The 15,993-nt window shown below is 35.3% G+C and overlaps 1 protein-coding gene across 8 annotated transcripts in view; it reads right to left on the bottom strand.

The window, feature by feature from the left end:
• LOC136029444 (uncharacterized) overlaps window positions 1-14,277 on the bottom strand; it is a 31,209-nt gene extending 16,932 nt beyond the window's left edge. The window contains exon 1 of one of the 8 annotated variants that reach the window (XM_065707856.1): window positions 14,150-14,277. In XM_065707856.1, coding sequence (XP_065563928.1) covers window positions 14,150-14,152 — 3 coding nt within the window. In that variant the 5' untranslated portion in view covers window positions 14,153-14,277. Of the gene's footprint in view, window positions 1-10,100; window positions 10,264-14,114 lie in introns of those variants that run through there. The other 7 variants (XM_065707852.1, XM_065707854.1, XM_065707850.1 and 4 more) reach the window with 7 other exon arrangements.
• Window positions 14,278-15,993: the final 1,716 nt, after the last annotated feature.

The raw sequence follows: 15,993 nt of genomic DNA, 5'->3' as shown, positions 1-15,993 counted from the left end.
TAAAGCTTGAACTATAAACCATTTTGCGCACCCATATTTTGATTCGGCGGATTATGATTTTCAAAATGGTTTTCCTGCTTTTTAAAAATTCAAACAATTCTATTCCGTAAATAATTCTATTCCAGAAGACCTATTCCACAAATAATCTGGGGTACATTTTAATTGAAAAAAAACTTAAGTCGGTTTAAAAATCAAATACAATGATGATGAAAGTACCTGTTAAGATCTAACAAATAAAAGAAGGAATTTTTTTCCCCAATGAGAGCAAAGAACATCATTAAAACTTAAAACAAGTAGAAATTATTTCATACATGAGGGATGCTGTCCCCTCCTCGAAACACGCTATTTACGATTAAGTTTTGTAGTTCTTTGTTGAAAGTATTCATGAGAGTGGTTGGGCTTGAGCAATCGTTCTTCAAGTGTTGGGAATAATAAGTCAAATTTTAACATAAACAGTAGGTGGTTAAAAAGTGGCCCCCTCATATATTGAAGGATTTCTGTTCATTTTAAGCTTTAATATCCCCTTTAACTTTCATTTTTTAAATGTCTTTTTATATTTAATTTCTGTTCGTCAATAATACCATACCTAGAGTTACTCTAAATATGAGGAGAGGTACTGCCCGCTCAAACCCAACTCTTCAAATCACAGTTCTACTTGCGGCGATCAATACTTCAAGTCGAAATTTAGGAGCCTGAAAAATTTGTCTAATTTTTGAAAAAGGGGGGAAACACCCCTAACAAATACACCATGAGATTGAGAATGTAAGAAAAACCTACAGTCGAGCTTTCAAGCTCTTATATACATTAAACAAAAAAAAACAAGTTTTTTTAAATGAAAGTAAGGAGCGACATCAAAACTTAAAACGAACAGAAATTACTCCGTATATGAAAGGGGCTTTTCCTCCTCAACGCACCACTCTTTACGCTGAAGTTTGACTCTTTCTCTTAACTCTACTTCTTAAAACAGTAAAAAACTTTAGCGTAAAGAGCGGTGCGTTGAGGAGGAAAAGCCCCTTTCATATACGGAGTAATTTCTGTTCGTTTTAATGTCGCTCCTTACTTTCATTTAAAAAAAACTTGTTTTTTTATTTAATTTCTGGACGTTTTTTAATTAATCCATGTTTTGATCTTGGCTCTACGCACATAAATAATTAAAACAAAATTTGCATATTATTTTTTTTGGCTAAATGGATTTCTCATAGATCATAGATATGGCTTTCTCATAGATTTCTCATAGAAAATTTTGAGAAAAAAGGAGAGAGCGAGGAAGCCTAGTTACCCTCCAATTTTTTGATTACTTAAAAAGGCAACTAGAACTTTTAATTTTTTTATGAACGTTTTCATTAGTAAAAAATATACGTAATTTACGAATTAACTTACGTAACGAACTTCTATATTCGTATATTTTGCATATATGACGGAGTTCACCCCTCGTCGATACCTCGCTCTTTACACTAAACCTTAAATTCTGTCCCAATTCCTTAAGAATGACGCTTGAATCACAAAGGCCGTAGAATAAATAGTTGAAATTACTAAAAATACTTTAGCGTAAAAAGCGAGGTATTACGAGGAGGTAAACCCCTCATATGAGCAATAATTTCTGTTCGTTTTAAGTTTTAATGCTGCTAAGTTTTAGAAAAAAATTTTCATACTTATTTTTTCATTGTTTTTTAAATAATGCTAGAAAATCCTGCGCCCCCTTCATTGAAAGTCTCTTCCCCCATGAGAAGTTTTTCCATGTAAAGATCCACCCACGTAACCCCTCCCCCTCAACTCTCCCTCCCAAACAAAAAAAATCCCCCTGAAAACGTCCGTACACTTCCAAGTAACCATAACTATATGTAAACAAAGGTCAAAGTTTGTAACTTGCAACCCCTCCCACGGGGACTTCGGGGGAGTAAGTCGTCCCTAAAGACATGATTGTTGGGTTTTTGGACTATGGTGAATAAAATGGCTATCTCGGAATTTTGATGCGGTGACTTTTGGGAAAAAATGAGCGTTGGAGGGGGGCTAGGTGCCCTCCAATTTTTTTGGTCACTTAAAAAGGGCACTAGAACTTTTAATTTCCGTTATAATGAGCCCTCTCGTGACATTCTAGGACTACTCAGTCGATACGATCACCCCTGGGAAAAAAACAAAAAAAAAACAAATAAACACGCATCCGTGATCTGTCTTCTGGCAAAAAATGCGAAATTCCACATTTTTACAGATAGGAGCTTGAAACTTTTAAAATAAGGTTCTCTGATACGCTGAATCTGATGGTCTGATTTTCGTTAAGATTGTATGACTTTTAGGGGGTGTTTCCCCCTGTTTTCGAAAATGAGGCAAATTTTCTCAAGCTCTCAACTTTTAATGGGTATAACTGATCTTGATGAAACTTATATATTTAAAATCAGCAGTTAAAATGCAGTTCTTTTGATGTAACTATTGGTATCAAAATTCCATTTTTTATAGTTTCGGTTACTATTGATTTTCCGACTATGGTGAATCAAATGGCTATCTCAGAATTTTGATCCGGTGACTTTGGGGGAAAATGAGCGTGGGAGGGAACCTAGGTTCCCTCCATTTTTTTTGGGTCACTTAAAAAGGGCACTAGAACTTTTAATTTCCGTTAGAATGAGCCCTCTCGTGACATTCTAAGACCACTGGGTCGATACGATCACCTCTGGGAAAACAAAAAAACAAAAATAAACACGCATCCGTGATTTGTCTTCTGGCAAAAAATGCGAAATTCCACATTTTTGTACATAGGACCTTGAAACTTCTACGATAAGGTTGTCTGATACACTGAATCTGAAGGTGTAATTTTCGTTAAGATTGTACGACTTTTAAGGGGTGTTTTCTCCTCTTTTCTAAAATGAGGCAAATTTTCTCAGGCTCGTAACTTTTGATTGGTAAGACGAATCTTGATGAAATTTATATATTTAAAATCAGGATTAAAATGCATTTTTTTTAAGTAACTATAGGTATCAAAGTTCTATTTTTTAGAGTTTTGGTTACTATTGAGCTGGATCGCTCCTTACTACAGTTCGTTACCACGAATTCTTTGAAAAATGTGGAATTTTGCATTTTTTGTCAGAAGCAAGATCACGGATGCGTGTTTCTTTGTATGTTTTTTTTTATTATTATTATTATTTCACCAGGGGTGATCGTATCGAACCAGTGATCCTAGACGATCGAGAGCGGGCTCATTTAATTGAAAATAAAAATTCTTAGTACCGTTTTTAAGTGAGCAAAAATATTGGAGGGCAGCTACCCCCTCCCCCCATCCAACCCCTTTTTTACCCAAAATTGTCCAATCAAAACTTTGAGATGGGCTTTTTCTTCAGCATGGTCGAGAGATCTAATAACTATGTCTTTGAGGATGTCTTGACCCCGCACAGACTCCGGGGGAAGGGGTGCAAGTTATGAACTTTGCCCATTGCTAACATATAGTATTGGCTATTGGGAAGTATAAAGATATTTTGGAAAAGAGGGGGATATTTTCTAGGGGGATGCTTAAGTTGGAGGATCTTTCCATTAAGCTTAAGCTTAATTAAGTTAAGCTTAAGTCTTTCCATGGAGGAGTTTTCGTGGGGGAAGGATGGGAGGGGAACTGGATTTCCCACCATTAATTAAGAACTATCAGAAATTAAATAAAAAACAAGTTTTATTCTTAAATAATCGGTACAAAAAGTCAACCTTTAGCGTAAACAGCAAGGTACTGAGGAGGGGGCAACCCCAAATATATCTAATAGTTTCTGTTCGTTTTAAGTTTTAACATTACTCCTTACTTTCAGTTGAAAAAACTTTTCTTTTTTTATTTAAGTTAACAAACAGATACTGACAGCGTATCCAGCAAACCCAATCTATGCACTGGTGTTATGTTTCGTGTAGTATGTAAGAAAAACGGTCACACATGCTAGAGTGCAAATTTATTGTCACTAAACAGAAGCCGACCTCTGCTAGGCTATGACTAAGAAACCCCACATAATATAGTCTGATATCTTGGAATATCAATGGGAACTTCATAAACTGATCCACTTTCGTCCTTGATTTTCTTCGTGAGTGCGACATAATATGCCTGCAAGAGCATTTTATCATGGAGCAGGGCATAAACTTGTCGAATCTTTCACCTTGTCACAATGTATATGCTGTGCCTGCGAAGCAAACAAAAGATTGTGGTCGTCCTTCAGGTGGTTTAGTTATGTATGTCTGATCAAACCTAAGCTCTGACCTTTTGGATTCGAAAGATTACTACCTCGCTGTTAGAGTAGACAACATGGCTATAATTAATGTCTAGCTTCCCACTGACTACCGGGATGGCAAATCGGAACGTTGCTTCGCAATAAGTGTTTCTAAACTTTCTAAATCCCTGGGAAAAGCTCGTCAAGAAAATCTCCATTGCATTACAGTAGGTGACTTCAACTGCGGCTTGTAATTCGACGACCAAGAGACGTCAAGTCGCAGAAGTGTTTTACTCGGTATTACTCGGTATCGGCTTTCTTCTATCACTTCTTTGATCATCGAGAATAACATTTCATATGAATGTCAATCAATGCCATATACACAAGGTTTGCCTTGAGATTCAAACAAAAGAAAGATTCGGTTTCTTTTTCGATGCGACAGACTCGTCTAATCAACAGACTTATTTGCAATGACAAGAGTTTTTAAATGAGTCAGTGTATGACTATAAATGTCATACAGAAAGTAAAATGATCTGAAAGGAGGTAACATTTTTAAGCACTTTTGTTTAGCTTTGTCTGTTTAAGGGAGACTGTACGGCCCCAGTGATGATCTATGTGTCAGAGCCAAAAATGAAAAATATACATACATTCATAACTCTAGAAGTACGTCCAACTTGGAACATGTTGTAATAAGCCAATATGGTCAATATTCCTGCTGTGCTTGTTATGATAACAACTTCACGTCTGACCATCTCCCTGTCAAGTTTTAAGCGTATCTCCCGCAGACTCAGTTACCGCAAGATACGGACAGTTCCGAGTCGCATAAGAAATGGATTAAGTCACCGTATTGATCTAGGGTTAATGTTAAAATTTAATGAGTCGTGTGATGTAATCTTGGACAAAATCCGTATGTCCTATGATCTACTTTGTAAGTCTACTTGTGCAGACTCGATTGTAGGCGAGTGAAGCCAAATGTATATTGTGCCAAATTGATCCATTCTTTGCGCGTTGTCGAGCTTGTGGCTGTTCCTATTAAGCGTATTAGAAGTGGGGTGGAAATTATTGGGTGGTCAAAGAACCCAGCACTTGTAAAGCATGTGATAAGGCAAAACTTTCGGTGAAAATTTGGAGATACTGTGGTTCTCCTAGGTCTGGTGTTGTAAGATAAGATTGCAGACTAAAACACAGTTCGCGAAAGATCTTGCCAATAACAAGAGCTCAATTTAGTCAGTTTATTCTGATAAAGTTCTTAGTAATCCAAACAAGCTTTGGAAAATGGTGCTAAAATCACAGAGTAATTGCCTTAATAATATACCTGATTATGACATTTTTGAATCAAATTGGGTCGAATATTACGAAAACGTGTTCTCAGCTCCTGAAAAGTTCTTTGCACATTATTATAAGTGTGAGTTAGATTTTTTTTTCTTTTTTTTTAGCTAGTTCGTCTGATTCTTATGTTGTGGTTTCTCTAGATTGTGTAGTGAATGCTATTAACCGTCTTAAGAAAAAAAATCAAGGGGTTCAGATAATATTTCCACGTTCCATGTGAAAATATGTAGTCAATTATTTCTTCATCATATTACGCTATTATTTCAAATGATTTTCATCACCGAAATAGTTCCGTCATCTTTTTGCATTGGGGCTTTAACTCCGACCCCTAAAAAAGGTAAACCTCATGTAGAATGTTCATCTTTCGAGCCGATCACAGTTTCGACAGCTTTCTGTAAAATATTTGAACTTTGATAATTAATGAGGCCCGAAATATAGCTCAGACTCACGGTTTGGATTCCAGCTGCGTCTGGGTTGTTGCCATGCGTTGTCCTCCGTAGCATCTATTCTCGTTGATGCCGAAAAAACTGGAGAAAGTTTGGCTTTCGCGGTGTATGATGTTCAACGTGGCTTCGACTCTTTGATTCATGATTCATATGGGAAAGCGCGGTGTAAAAAAAGGAACCCTTCTTCCTTTAAAAGATATTTATGTAAATCTGAAAGCCGAACTTAAGCTCCCTCATCAGTATCCAAATCTTAAATAAAAAATAATCCTGATGTCCCGGTTAAAAAAGGGGCTCGACAAGGGTCTTTAACTTTACCTACTGTCTTAAATAATACTATAATCCGAGGGCAAGAGAGATGAACAATAACTTGTGTCCTGCGATGAATCGATGTTTCGTTAATATTATATGCGGATGATATAATTAATTCAAGTCGCACTGTTTCTCAAGTGCAGAAAGGCACTTTTTGAGATTTCAGCCTCACGCACATACACTCCACCTACATAACAGCTAATGTGCAATTATACATCCCGGTATAGAATTTTATCAAGCCTCAAATAAATCAACTCAGGTTAATGAAGCTTTTGAATTAGTGTCTTGATTAGCCATAGGGGCAAATGTGCCACCCCATAGTGTTACTGTCTTTGAAATTAGGACCTCACTTTTTAATATTTCGGCAATTCTAGATCAATTATCTCATTTATATATCTTCATTTATAAATTCTATATTTAGAGGTTGATGGGTTTTTCCCCTTGCTTGGGACAACTTTTCACACCAAAAAATGAGAGGAAACACTACCTTGCTGTGGCAAAAAAATTATACTCAAATGGGCAATAGAACTTTTAATTTTCGTTGAATGTGCCTTCTCCCGATTTTCTAGCACCATTGGTTTGATAATATCATCTCTGGGGGATAAAAACAAACGGAGAATAAATACGATTTGAAAGAGAATAGGGATTTGAAACTTCTGCAAGATTTTCTTCGGTATGCTGAGTTTGATGGTATACTTTTTAACAAAAACACTTATCCTTTCTGGGCTATTTTTCGTCCCTTTTTTAAAAATCAGGCTAATTTTCTCTGACTCATAGTTTTTTCACTTAACCTTGATATTAATAAATTTTATAAATTTAGAATCACCATAAAAAGTCAATTTTTTGTGTATATGCTATTATAAAAACTGCTCTTTTTGAGATTCCGTTGTTTGAGTTTCAATTACCACAAAGCATTCAATACTTGCACTAAGTTACCATGAACTACTTTAAAAGCGTATAACCACCGTTTGCTTTCAAATTGTATTAAAAAAAAGCACACACAATTCTTTAAATGAAAGTAGAAAGCAATATTAAAACTTAACCAAACAGACATTATTCCTATATGAGGGATTTGGCACCTCCTGAATTTCCCATTCTTTATGCTGAAGTTTCATAGTGCTTTGAAATGGTTTTACTCCAATTGATTGTGTTTGTACAGCCGTTCTTAAAAAAAAAAAAAAAATAAAGGCAAACTTTAGCGTAAAGAGCGAGGGGCTTAAAAGGAGGTAGCCGCACTAAAATACGGCATAATTTTTGATCGTTTTAAGAATTAATGTCGGTCTTTCCTTTCATTTAAAAAAAATTTTTTTTAATCTAATGTTTTTGTGGCATACCCAGAGTTACCTGGAAATGTAAGGAGATCTACCACTCCTCAAACACGACACTTAGGATCACAACTTAACTTTTTGTAACTTAATGATTCTCATTTACTGTATTTGCTTTTCCAGAAAAGTATAATTATACAAAACAAACAATGATCTCCGCAATATAAAGGGAGCTTTCACCCCATTAGGCCTAACTGAGACAATATATACAGAAGAACATATACAGAGAATATGTAAATATATGCACTTGTACAGGGTATATATACATAAATGTATGCATATAAATAGGTCAATGGTTGACAAAATAGGTCAATTGAACTTTGAAAGTAATTTCAACAAGATATTAAAATCCAAAATATTATTATTTTGGACCTTACTTTTATTAAAATAAATTTGTTTTTCCTTTGTACAGTTCCAGGGCACTAATCCACGAATTGACTTGACTAAAAGATGAAATGAATGTCAATACAACTGAGTCAAGAAAAACTACACAAAATTTACTACATTTCCGCGGGGGAATTTTCCGTGACAAGGTAGGATTTTTTCAACAGGGGGAGCACGCTTGACACCAATTGTATGTCTAAAAATCGCTTCGCCGAGCAAAGTTTGGTCCCCCGTTATTATAAAGCCAATTATTTTTTTTTCTATAATTATGATATTGAAAAAAATTCTGTTAAATGAAACCTTGAATCTCGAATTGCTGAGATTTTCAGGAATCAACTTGATTATAGGCTAAAACTTCGGTTTATTTTAATTAATGCTTTTCACTCTTCTTAACAATTATCGTTATCTTATTTTTATTTTTCTTCGATGTTTTGAAAAATTAAACGAAATTAGCCAGAATGCATATATTTTCAAAACAACGCAAATCAAACAATAGTCTTTAGAAGTTTCACGGGTGGGTTTCTGTTGGTTTTTACTCTACCTTTCTTTGAAAAACTTCTCTGTCGTAAAGTTTATATAACCGTATTTTGGTCTATAATAACCGTTCATTTTCTATGAACTGCATGATTCCTTGGAAATGAATCTTAGACTAGGTATTTTAATATACAATTTTTTGGTAATTTTAAACCGACTGTCTGTCTCAGAATTTTCAATCGATAGCAACTTAGCCCTCTTTTGGGCACAATCTTAGTCTTGTGCCACAAAACCGCAGAATCCACCACTCTGTTTAGGCACAATCTTTTTGGATACTTCAGATGCGTACTTGACCTTGAAATTTAAATTTGAATTTGGTGTCTCCTGATTTCCTTTGACTATTGAGTCGATACAATCACCCCTGGGAAATAAACGAACAAACAAATAAACGCCCATCCATGGAAAAAAATCGAATTTTCCATATTTTGTAGATGGGAGCTTAAAACCTTCATAATAGGGGTCTCCGATGGGTTGAATTTGATGGTGCCGGATCCAGGGAATTTTTTTATGTTACACAGAAATAAAAAGTCTGCAACAAAAGGGACTCGATTACTCCTTATATTAATATTACAGGTGTACTCCAGAAAATCTGCCATTAATCAATGGGAGTTAAATATTAATTTCTATCCCCCTTTCCCCAACCCCTATCTACAGTTGGCTGAAAGTTCATGAAGCTCAGAGAAATTTAGGCATAAAAGCATACTTGTAAGGCTTTTAGCACACATCCCCCACCTACACAAAGATTCACCTTCTCCATAATAGTTGATTTTGCCTATTTCCAAGCCTCAAAGTACTATTATACTTCCAAAGTATACTCAAAGTTCACTATACTTCCTTAATGAAGCTTTGGAACAAATCCTTGTATTAACCATATGTTTCGTACGGACTAACTGACTATTCAGAAACGAATACGCTATCACCATTAATGCCTCTGAAATAAGGAAACCCCAATATATAGTTTTTCGATAATTTTAAACTGATTGGCTATCTCAAAATTTTCAGCCAATAGGACTTGGCCCTCTCTGAGTCAAATTATAATCTATTTGGCTGCTTAAAAAGGACCCTATGGCCGTTAATTTCCGTTCAAATGTGCTTTCTTCCAATTTCCTGGGACCATCAGTTCGATATGAAATCCCTCAGAAAAAAAAATAAACGTATACCTGTGATCTTCCTTTTCAAAAAAATAAAGAATTCCACAGTTTTATAAATAAAAGCTTTAAGTCTCTACGATAGCGTTTTCTATACGCTGAGTTTGATGGAAAACCCCTTGCCCTTTGGGACTGTTTTCCCTCTTTTTCAAAAATGCAGCCAATATTCTTATGATCGTAGCTTCTCATTGGTAGCTTTAAACTTAGATTTTGTTTATTTGGAATTACCATAAACGGGGGATTTTTTAATATGTGCATTGCTAATCAAAGCTCCTTTTTTAAATAGTTTTGGTTACTGTTAAGCCGAGTAGCTCCTTATTTACAGTTCACTACTTGTAACTACGTGAACTATAAATAAGGTATTAGAAAAGCTAAACACGCGAGGCTCAATCAAAAGCACGTATTAGAAAAGATATGCCTCAGCAATAGTGTGTTTTACAATGAAAGGAAGGAACTTACCATAACAGTGAATAGATAAATTAATCCTATTATGATCTTGTTCAACATATTGCATGTCGGCTCAACAAGAGCGAAAAGACATCTGTGACATACCCTGCGCGGCATTGTTAACGAAGCCGTTAAACAGTTAAAAAGTTCGATTCCTCTTCTCTAACTTTCTTATTTTTGACTAACGTTACGTGTAAAATATATTACAAAGTGTCTTTTATTATGTTATCTTCTTGGAATTTTATTTGAGAAGAAACCTTCAACGATAATTAAATAAAATGTAATTATTTTTTATTTAATTTATTTTTGAATTATTAAATAATTCAACGATAAATAAAATTCCAAGAAGATAACGTAATATAAGGCACTTTGTAATATATTTTACCCGTAACGAAGGTCAAAAATACGAAAGTTAGAGAAGAGGAATCGAACTTTTAACTGTTTAACGGCTTCTCAAATATCTCTCAGACATTCAGATACAAAATCCGTGAAAAACAACAAAAGCAACATAAACACAGACGAAACCTGAGGTGATTATAGAATGTTGCTACAGGTTATTGGGGGGGGGGCACTTGTTTCCATCTGGGATTGTAGGAACGTCTAAATATATATATATATATAATTCTCCCCGTCCAATCAGCATACCTGGTATGTGCAAAGGCTGGAAGATCTTATTCGAATTCTCAATTGCTTATAATAATACCGTTGGATCAGAGCAAAACCAAAAATAAAAATTTCTCCGATTGTAGAAAGTCCTATATCAAACAGTTTGGTGTAGAACGAACTGTAAGTAAGAAGCAATAAGGCTCAATAGTAACCGAAACCAAAAAAAAGGAATTTTGATATCAATAGATATATTAAAAGAATTGGCTTATTATGCTGATTCCTAAGATTCATCAAACTTAGTGTTACCCATAAAAGGCTATGAACAGGAGAAATTTTGCCTGATTTGTGAAAAAGTATGAAAACACCCTCTAAAAGTCCGAGAATTTTCATGAAAATCAAACCATCAGATTCAGCGTAGCATAAACCCAATCGCAGAGGTTCAAGCTCCTATCTGCAGAAACTTGGAATTTTGTATTTTTTTGCCAGAAGAAAGATCACGGATGCATTTTTATTTGCTTTCTTGTTGTTGTTTTCTTCCTACTCTTTTTATTTGTCTTACTTCCTCTTTACCAACTCAATTTTGCATGTGAAGCTGTTCCGGGGGAATTATCCGGGGAAATTTTCACAGTGTTTTGATTTCCGGGAAAAAAATTCCATGGAAGGGGGGATTTCCGGTGTGATCGGAAAAAAAGATTAGAGGTTAATATCATTTTTCCAAATGAAAGCGTACTAAGGATAATTTTTCAGGCTGAATCGTCTGTGATAAATTTTAAAGAGTGGGGGGGATTTTCAGCCAGGATGGAATTGTCCCGAAGGAATTTTAAGAGTGTGTATTTTTCGTCGGAGGAGCTTTCCATGGAGGAGTTTCAGTGAGGGAAGGGAATTTTTCACAGAGGGCGAGCCAGATTTACTGGTATTATTTGAAAAGCGATGAGAAATTAGAAAAAAAAAGTTTTTTGAAATGAAAGTGAGAAACAACATTAAAGCTCAATACGATCAGAAATAATTCTGTATATGAAGCTATCACCCTCTTCATCAATACCTCGTTCTTTATGCTAAAGTTTGACTGTTTGTCCCACTTTTTTTAAAGAATGATTCTTGAAACACAAGGGCCATTCAATTAGAATAGGAAGCTTTTCAAAAAATGCTGATTACATTAGCGTGAAAAGCAAGGTATTGAGGGGGAGGGGCAACCTTTAGGGTGTATAACTTATCAAACAATCGTAAAAGCACAATGCAAAAATTTACTTGGGTCGAAAGTTTTATGAATAGTAATGACGTGATTGATATTCAGTCACACTAGTTCAACTGTCAAAATTGATTTTGACAGTTTTGGTGTTTTGTTTCTTAATTTCAATCCGCATAGGATAATTCTGGGCCACCTGAACTTCTTTTAGAAATTTTGTATTTTGAATCTTGTTTAAACCTTAATTACGTAGAAATTTTCAGTATGCATGGTAAGAGAGCCAAAGATGGCTAGTAGCCACTTCCGACCCCCCGCCTCCCACCCATTACACATGTAACTTCTATTAAAATCCCAGTTGATTGCAGTGGCTTCAATTTTGGGCCTGGGGTAGGCTGTAATTCTGTATTCTCCCCCACCTCCACTCCTAGACTTTGAAAAATACCTTTAAGGGTGTATTTTTGTTAAAAACTCTTTTTCTGGTATTTTCATTGAAAACTAAAACAACAAATTTTCTCCCACCCTAGATATTGAAAAATACATTACCCCTCTATAAACTGTCATTAATTGGTGCCACTGGAAAATTTACTTTTGCTATCTTAGAAAGTGGTCTAGTTAAGTGAATGAAACTTTCAGAGACGGGTTTAGAATCTAAATTATGCCTTGAAAAGTGTGTTTGGGCGTTTTTTTCGAATGGCATAATCGTATAGAATTTAATTCTCTTATAATTTCAAAGGCTTCTAGGAAATGCTGAATACCACTAGAATGAAAAGATCTATAGAACCAATCAAAGACATAATTGGATCTGAAATTTGCATAATGAGCTGAGATTTCAACCGGAATGGAAGGTTTAATTTTATGTTTTAAATAAAACAAGAACTGGATAATCTAACCAAATGGACGTTTAAATTCCAAAATATATTTTGTTGCTGAATCTGGGAAACTTGAACTAACTAAAAATAGAGCAATTCAGAAAGCACTTATTTTCAGACCGACACTGCAGAAAAACTTATGAGAAAGGAACACGTGTCATTGTTGTTCTTTTTTAGTGTAATGTCTGCTGCTGCAGAGCAGCTGTTGCTGCTCTGCAACTAATTCGCAACTGTTGCTCGCAACTAATCAAAACAGAAGGTAGATTTTAGCCAGATTAGCAGAGTGAAAGTGTGCTGCGCTCCAGTTCCCTTTTCTTTGCATGTCCAATAGCTAAGATCCATACAAGTGGGGGGGACAAAAGAATAGAACACGAGACCATGAGGAAGAAGATTAAGAGGAAAATTAATAGAGAAATAAGAGAAGACTAAATTAGACGATTAAGAGAAAGTAAAATATGTACTACTTACTTTAGTTAATGACAAGCGTTAAAATTAGTGTTCTCCTTTTTCAATTTTTCTAAAAACCATCGTTAATGCAACCGCGACGATTTTGCAAAGGGAGATATGTCTCCCGCGATTATTTTTAATATAAAAGATACTGATGTGGAAACTAGGTAAAGAGCTCGTTCGATCGTAATTTAAAAGTTGATTGTAATTGTGTCATTCTTAAGCTCCAACGCCGATCGAAGGGTGGGCGACTACCTTTAAAGCTTCATCTATCCCTGGGTTCCCCCTCAATATATCCAATGTTCATCCAGTATATCCACAGATTATAGATACGTTTTAATAGAAAGGTATACATAGTTGAAATCTGGGTTGAAAAAGGATTTTTAAGGGTCTGTCCAAACTTTTCAATAGACTTGCTATGCCACTCCCGTTATAAATATTAACGATACTGTTAAAACTACTAACAACTCAATAAAGCACTAAGACACCTGAGGTCAACATAGCTACGCACAATTCTCCCCCACCCCATTCTATTCAAGAGTACACTTTTTATACCCTCCTTAGAACCTCCAACTTTCGTTGAACCCTTCTTTTATTATCTCTCCCAGCCCTATTGGGGGCAACCAAAAATAACGATCCGTAAAACATTCATCCTCCGTAGAACATGGCCTCGTCATCTAAATCTTTCTTTTATTATAGACTTAGTGCAATAACATCCCATTTTCCGGACAGTTTGTTGTTTGTTGTCTGATTGGTCAACCAATCAGGTACCTGAAATTATCCTTAGACAATTCCTCAAACATTTAGAGAATAAACCTTCTTCTTCCTTCCGAAGCGTCTACGTTTCGAAACCATGCTTTACCTCTGTCATTACCGTAGCTTCGATGTAGGCGATTAGGCAATAGTTGAATCTCTTACCGCAAAAAAATAAATGCCTGGAATCCAAAATTTACCATCTATACAATCCATTAGCAGACATCCTTCCCAGAATGTGGAAGTAATTTGTAGGTCACTGTTTATAAAAAAAACTCAAGTCTCTGGAAAAAAAGTGGGTCATTGGTGAGGTTTTAACGCGCTCCAAGCGCTTCTATCTTATGAAACAATTCTACAGAGATTATTACTCCACCAGGTTTTTTTTTATCTGGTCGACGTTTTCTGTGCTTCATCTTGATCAGAGTCATTGACTTTTTAAAGAGCCATGACGCATTTGTCCATAGATATTGCTTTTTTTCTGTATTTCACTATTTAAAATGGCATCGGGTACTTGTGTATTATTCAGAACACAATCAATAAGTGAAGTTAGGTTATTTCGTGAAACAAACTACGATGCAGGTACATTTACTGAGAAAATCCAGTTTCATAGCCCCAAAGACAAAACTCAATTTATTTTACTACGCATAGTAATAGAAAATAGTGTCTGAATATGGATTTTGAAATGAAGATTTGAGATTTGCCAAAGACTGAAAAAGAAGCATTTATGTTTTCCAGGATAAGGGGTTGTTGCCCACAACGTAATAGTGCGTCAATCGACACAACATGACCTTATACTCTTACGAGAAGGGACATTGCGAGAAGGAACGCATAGTGATAGAAGATGCCTAACCTAACCTAACTTCACATTGAGTGTGTTCTGAATAATACACAAGTACCTGGCATCGAATTACTTTGGTGCATTGTTAGTTATTCCACTTCGAAGAGAAAAATCATTGTTTCTACTGATTATTCAAGCGCCATCATTTGTAATAAAAATGTTTTTGGTGGTACCGTTCAAAATACGCAAGAAAGTCTTTTGTCCAGCTTTTTTCTTTATTTTTACTTCTTGCAAAATAATTCTTTGATTTTTACTTTTATTTAAACTTTACGAATTTCATATACTCAGAATTACCATAAAAATATGATTCTTGTGACGTATATATTGTAATCCCAACTATTCTTTTTTTTAGCTTTGGTTGCTATTAGCACGAATCGCTCCTTCCTTATAGTTCATTACCACGAACTATATGTGTCATACTTCGCTAAACCTTTTCAGAATCAAACAGTTCGTGGTAACGAACTGTAAGCAAGGGCGATGAGGCTCAATAGTAACCAAAACTCTAAGAAACAGAGCCTTGGTACCAATAAGTAGCCTACATCAAAAGAATTGAATTTTTATGCTTATTCAAAATATGTAAAATTCATCAAATTTAATGTTACTCATCAAAAGTTACGAGCCTGATACAATTTAACCAGTTTTTGAAAAAGGGGAAAACGCCCCCAAAGCATCAACTAATCTTAATTAAAATGGCACCATCAAATTCAGCATACCAGAGAAACTTCCTGCAGAGGTTTCAAGCTCCTATGTGCATAAAATTTTATTCAGCATTGGTTATTGGAAAATTATATGAACAATTGGGCGAATGTCCAAAAACTAATCTTAATTAAAATGGCACCATCAAATTCAGCATACCAGAGAAACTTCCTGCAGAGGTTTCAAGCTCCTGTGTGCATAAATGTGGAACTTTGCATATTTTTTTTTACCAGAAAAAAGATCACGGATGCTTTTTTGTTTGTTTTATTTTTTGTTTATTTTCCTCAGGAGTGATCGTATCGAACAAGTGATCGCAGAAGATCCGGAGGGGGCTCATTTGATGAGAAAAGAGACCAAAAATACTAGAGGGCATATAGCACTCCTCCCATGCTTATTTTTCCCCCAAAGTTTTCCGATTTGAGATAGCCATTTTTTCAGTATAGTCAAAAAATCTAATAACTATGTCTTAGAAGATAACTCACAGTTTACACATAGCATTGGTTATTGGAA

This window comes from Artemia franciscana, chromosome 7, assembly GCF_032884065.1.
Source record: "Artemia franciscana chromosome 7, ASM3288406v1, whole genome shotgun sequence".
In the NCBI taxonomy this organism is placed as follows: domain Eukaryota; kingdom Metazoa; phylum Arthropoda; class Branchiopoda; order Anostraca; family Artemiidae; genus Artemia; species Artemia franciscana.
This window is presented reverse-complemented; position numbering and strand designations above follow the sequence as displayed.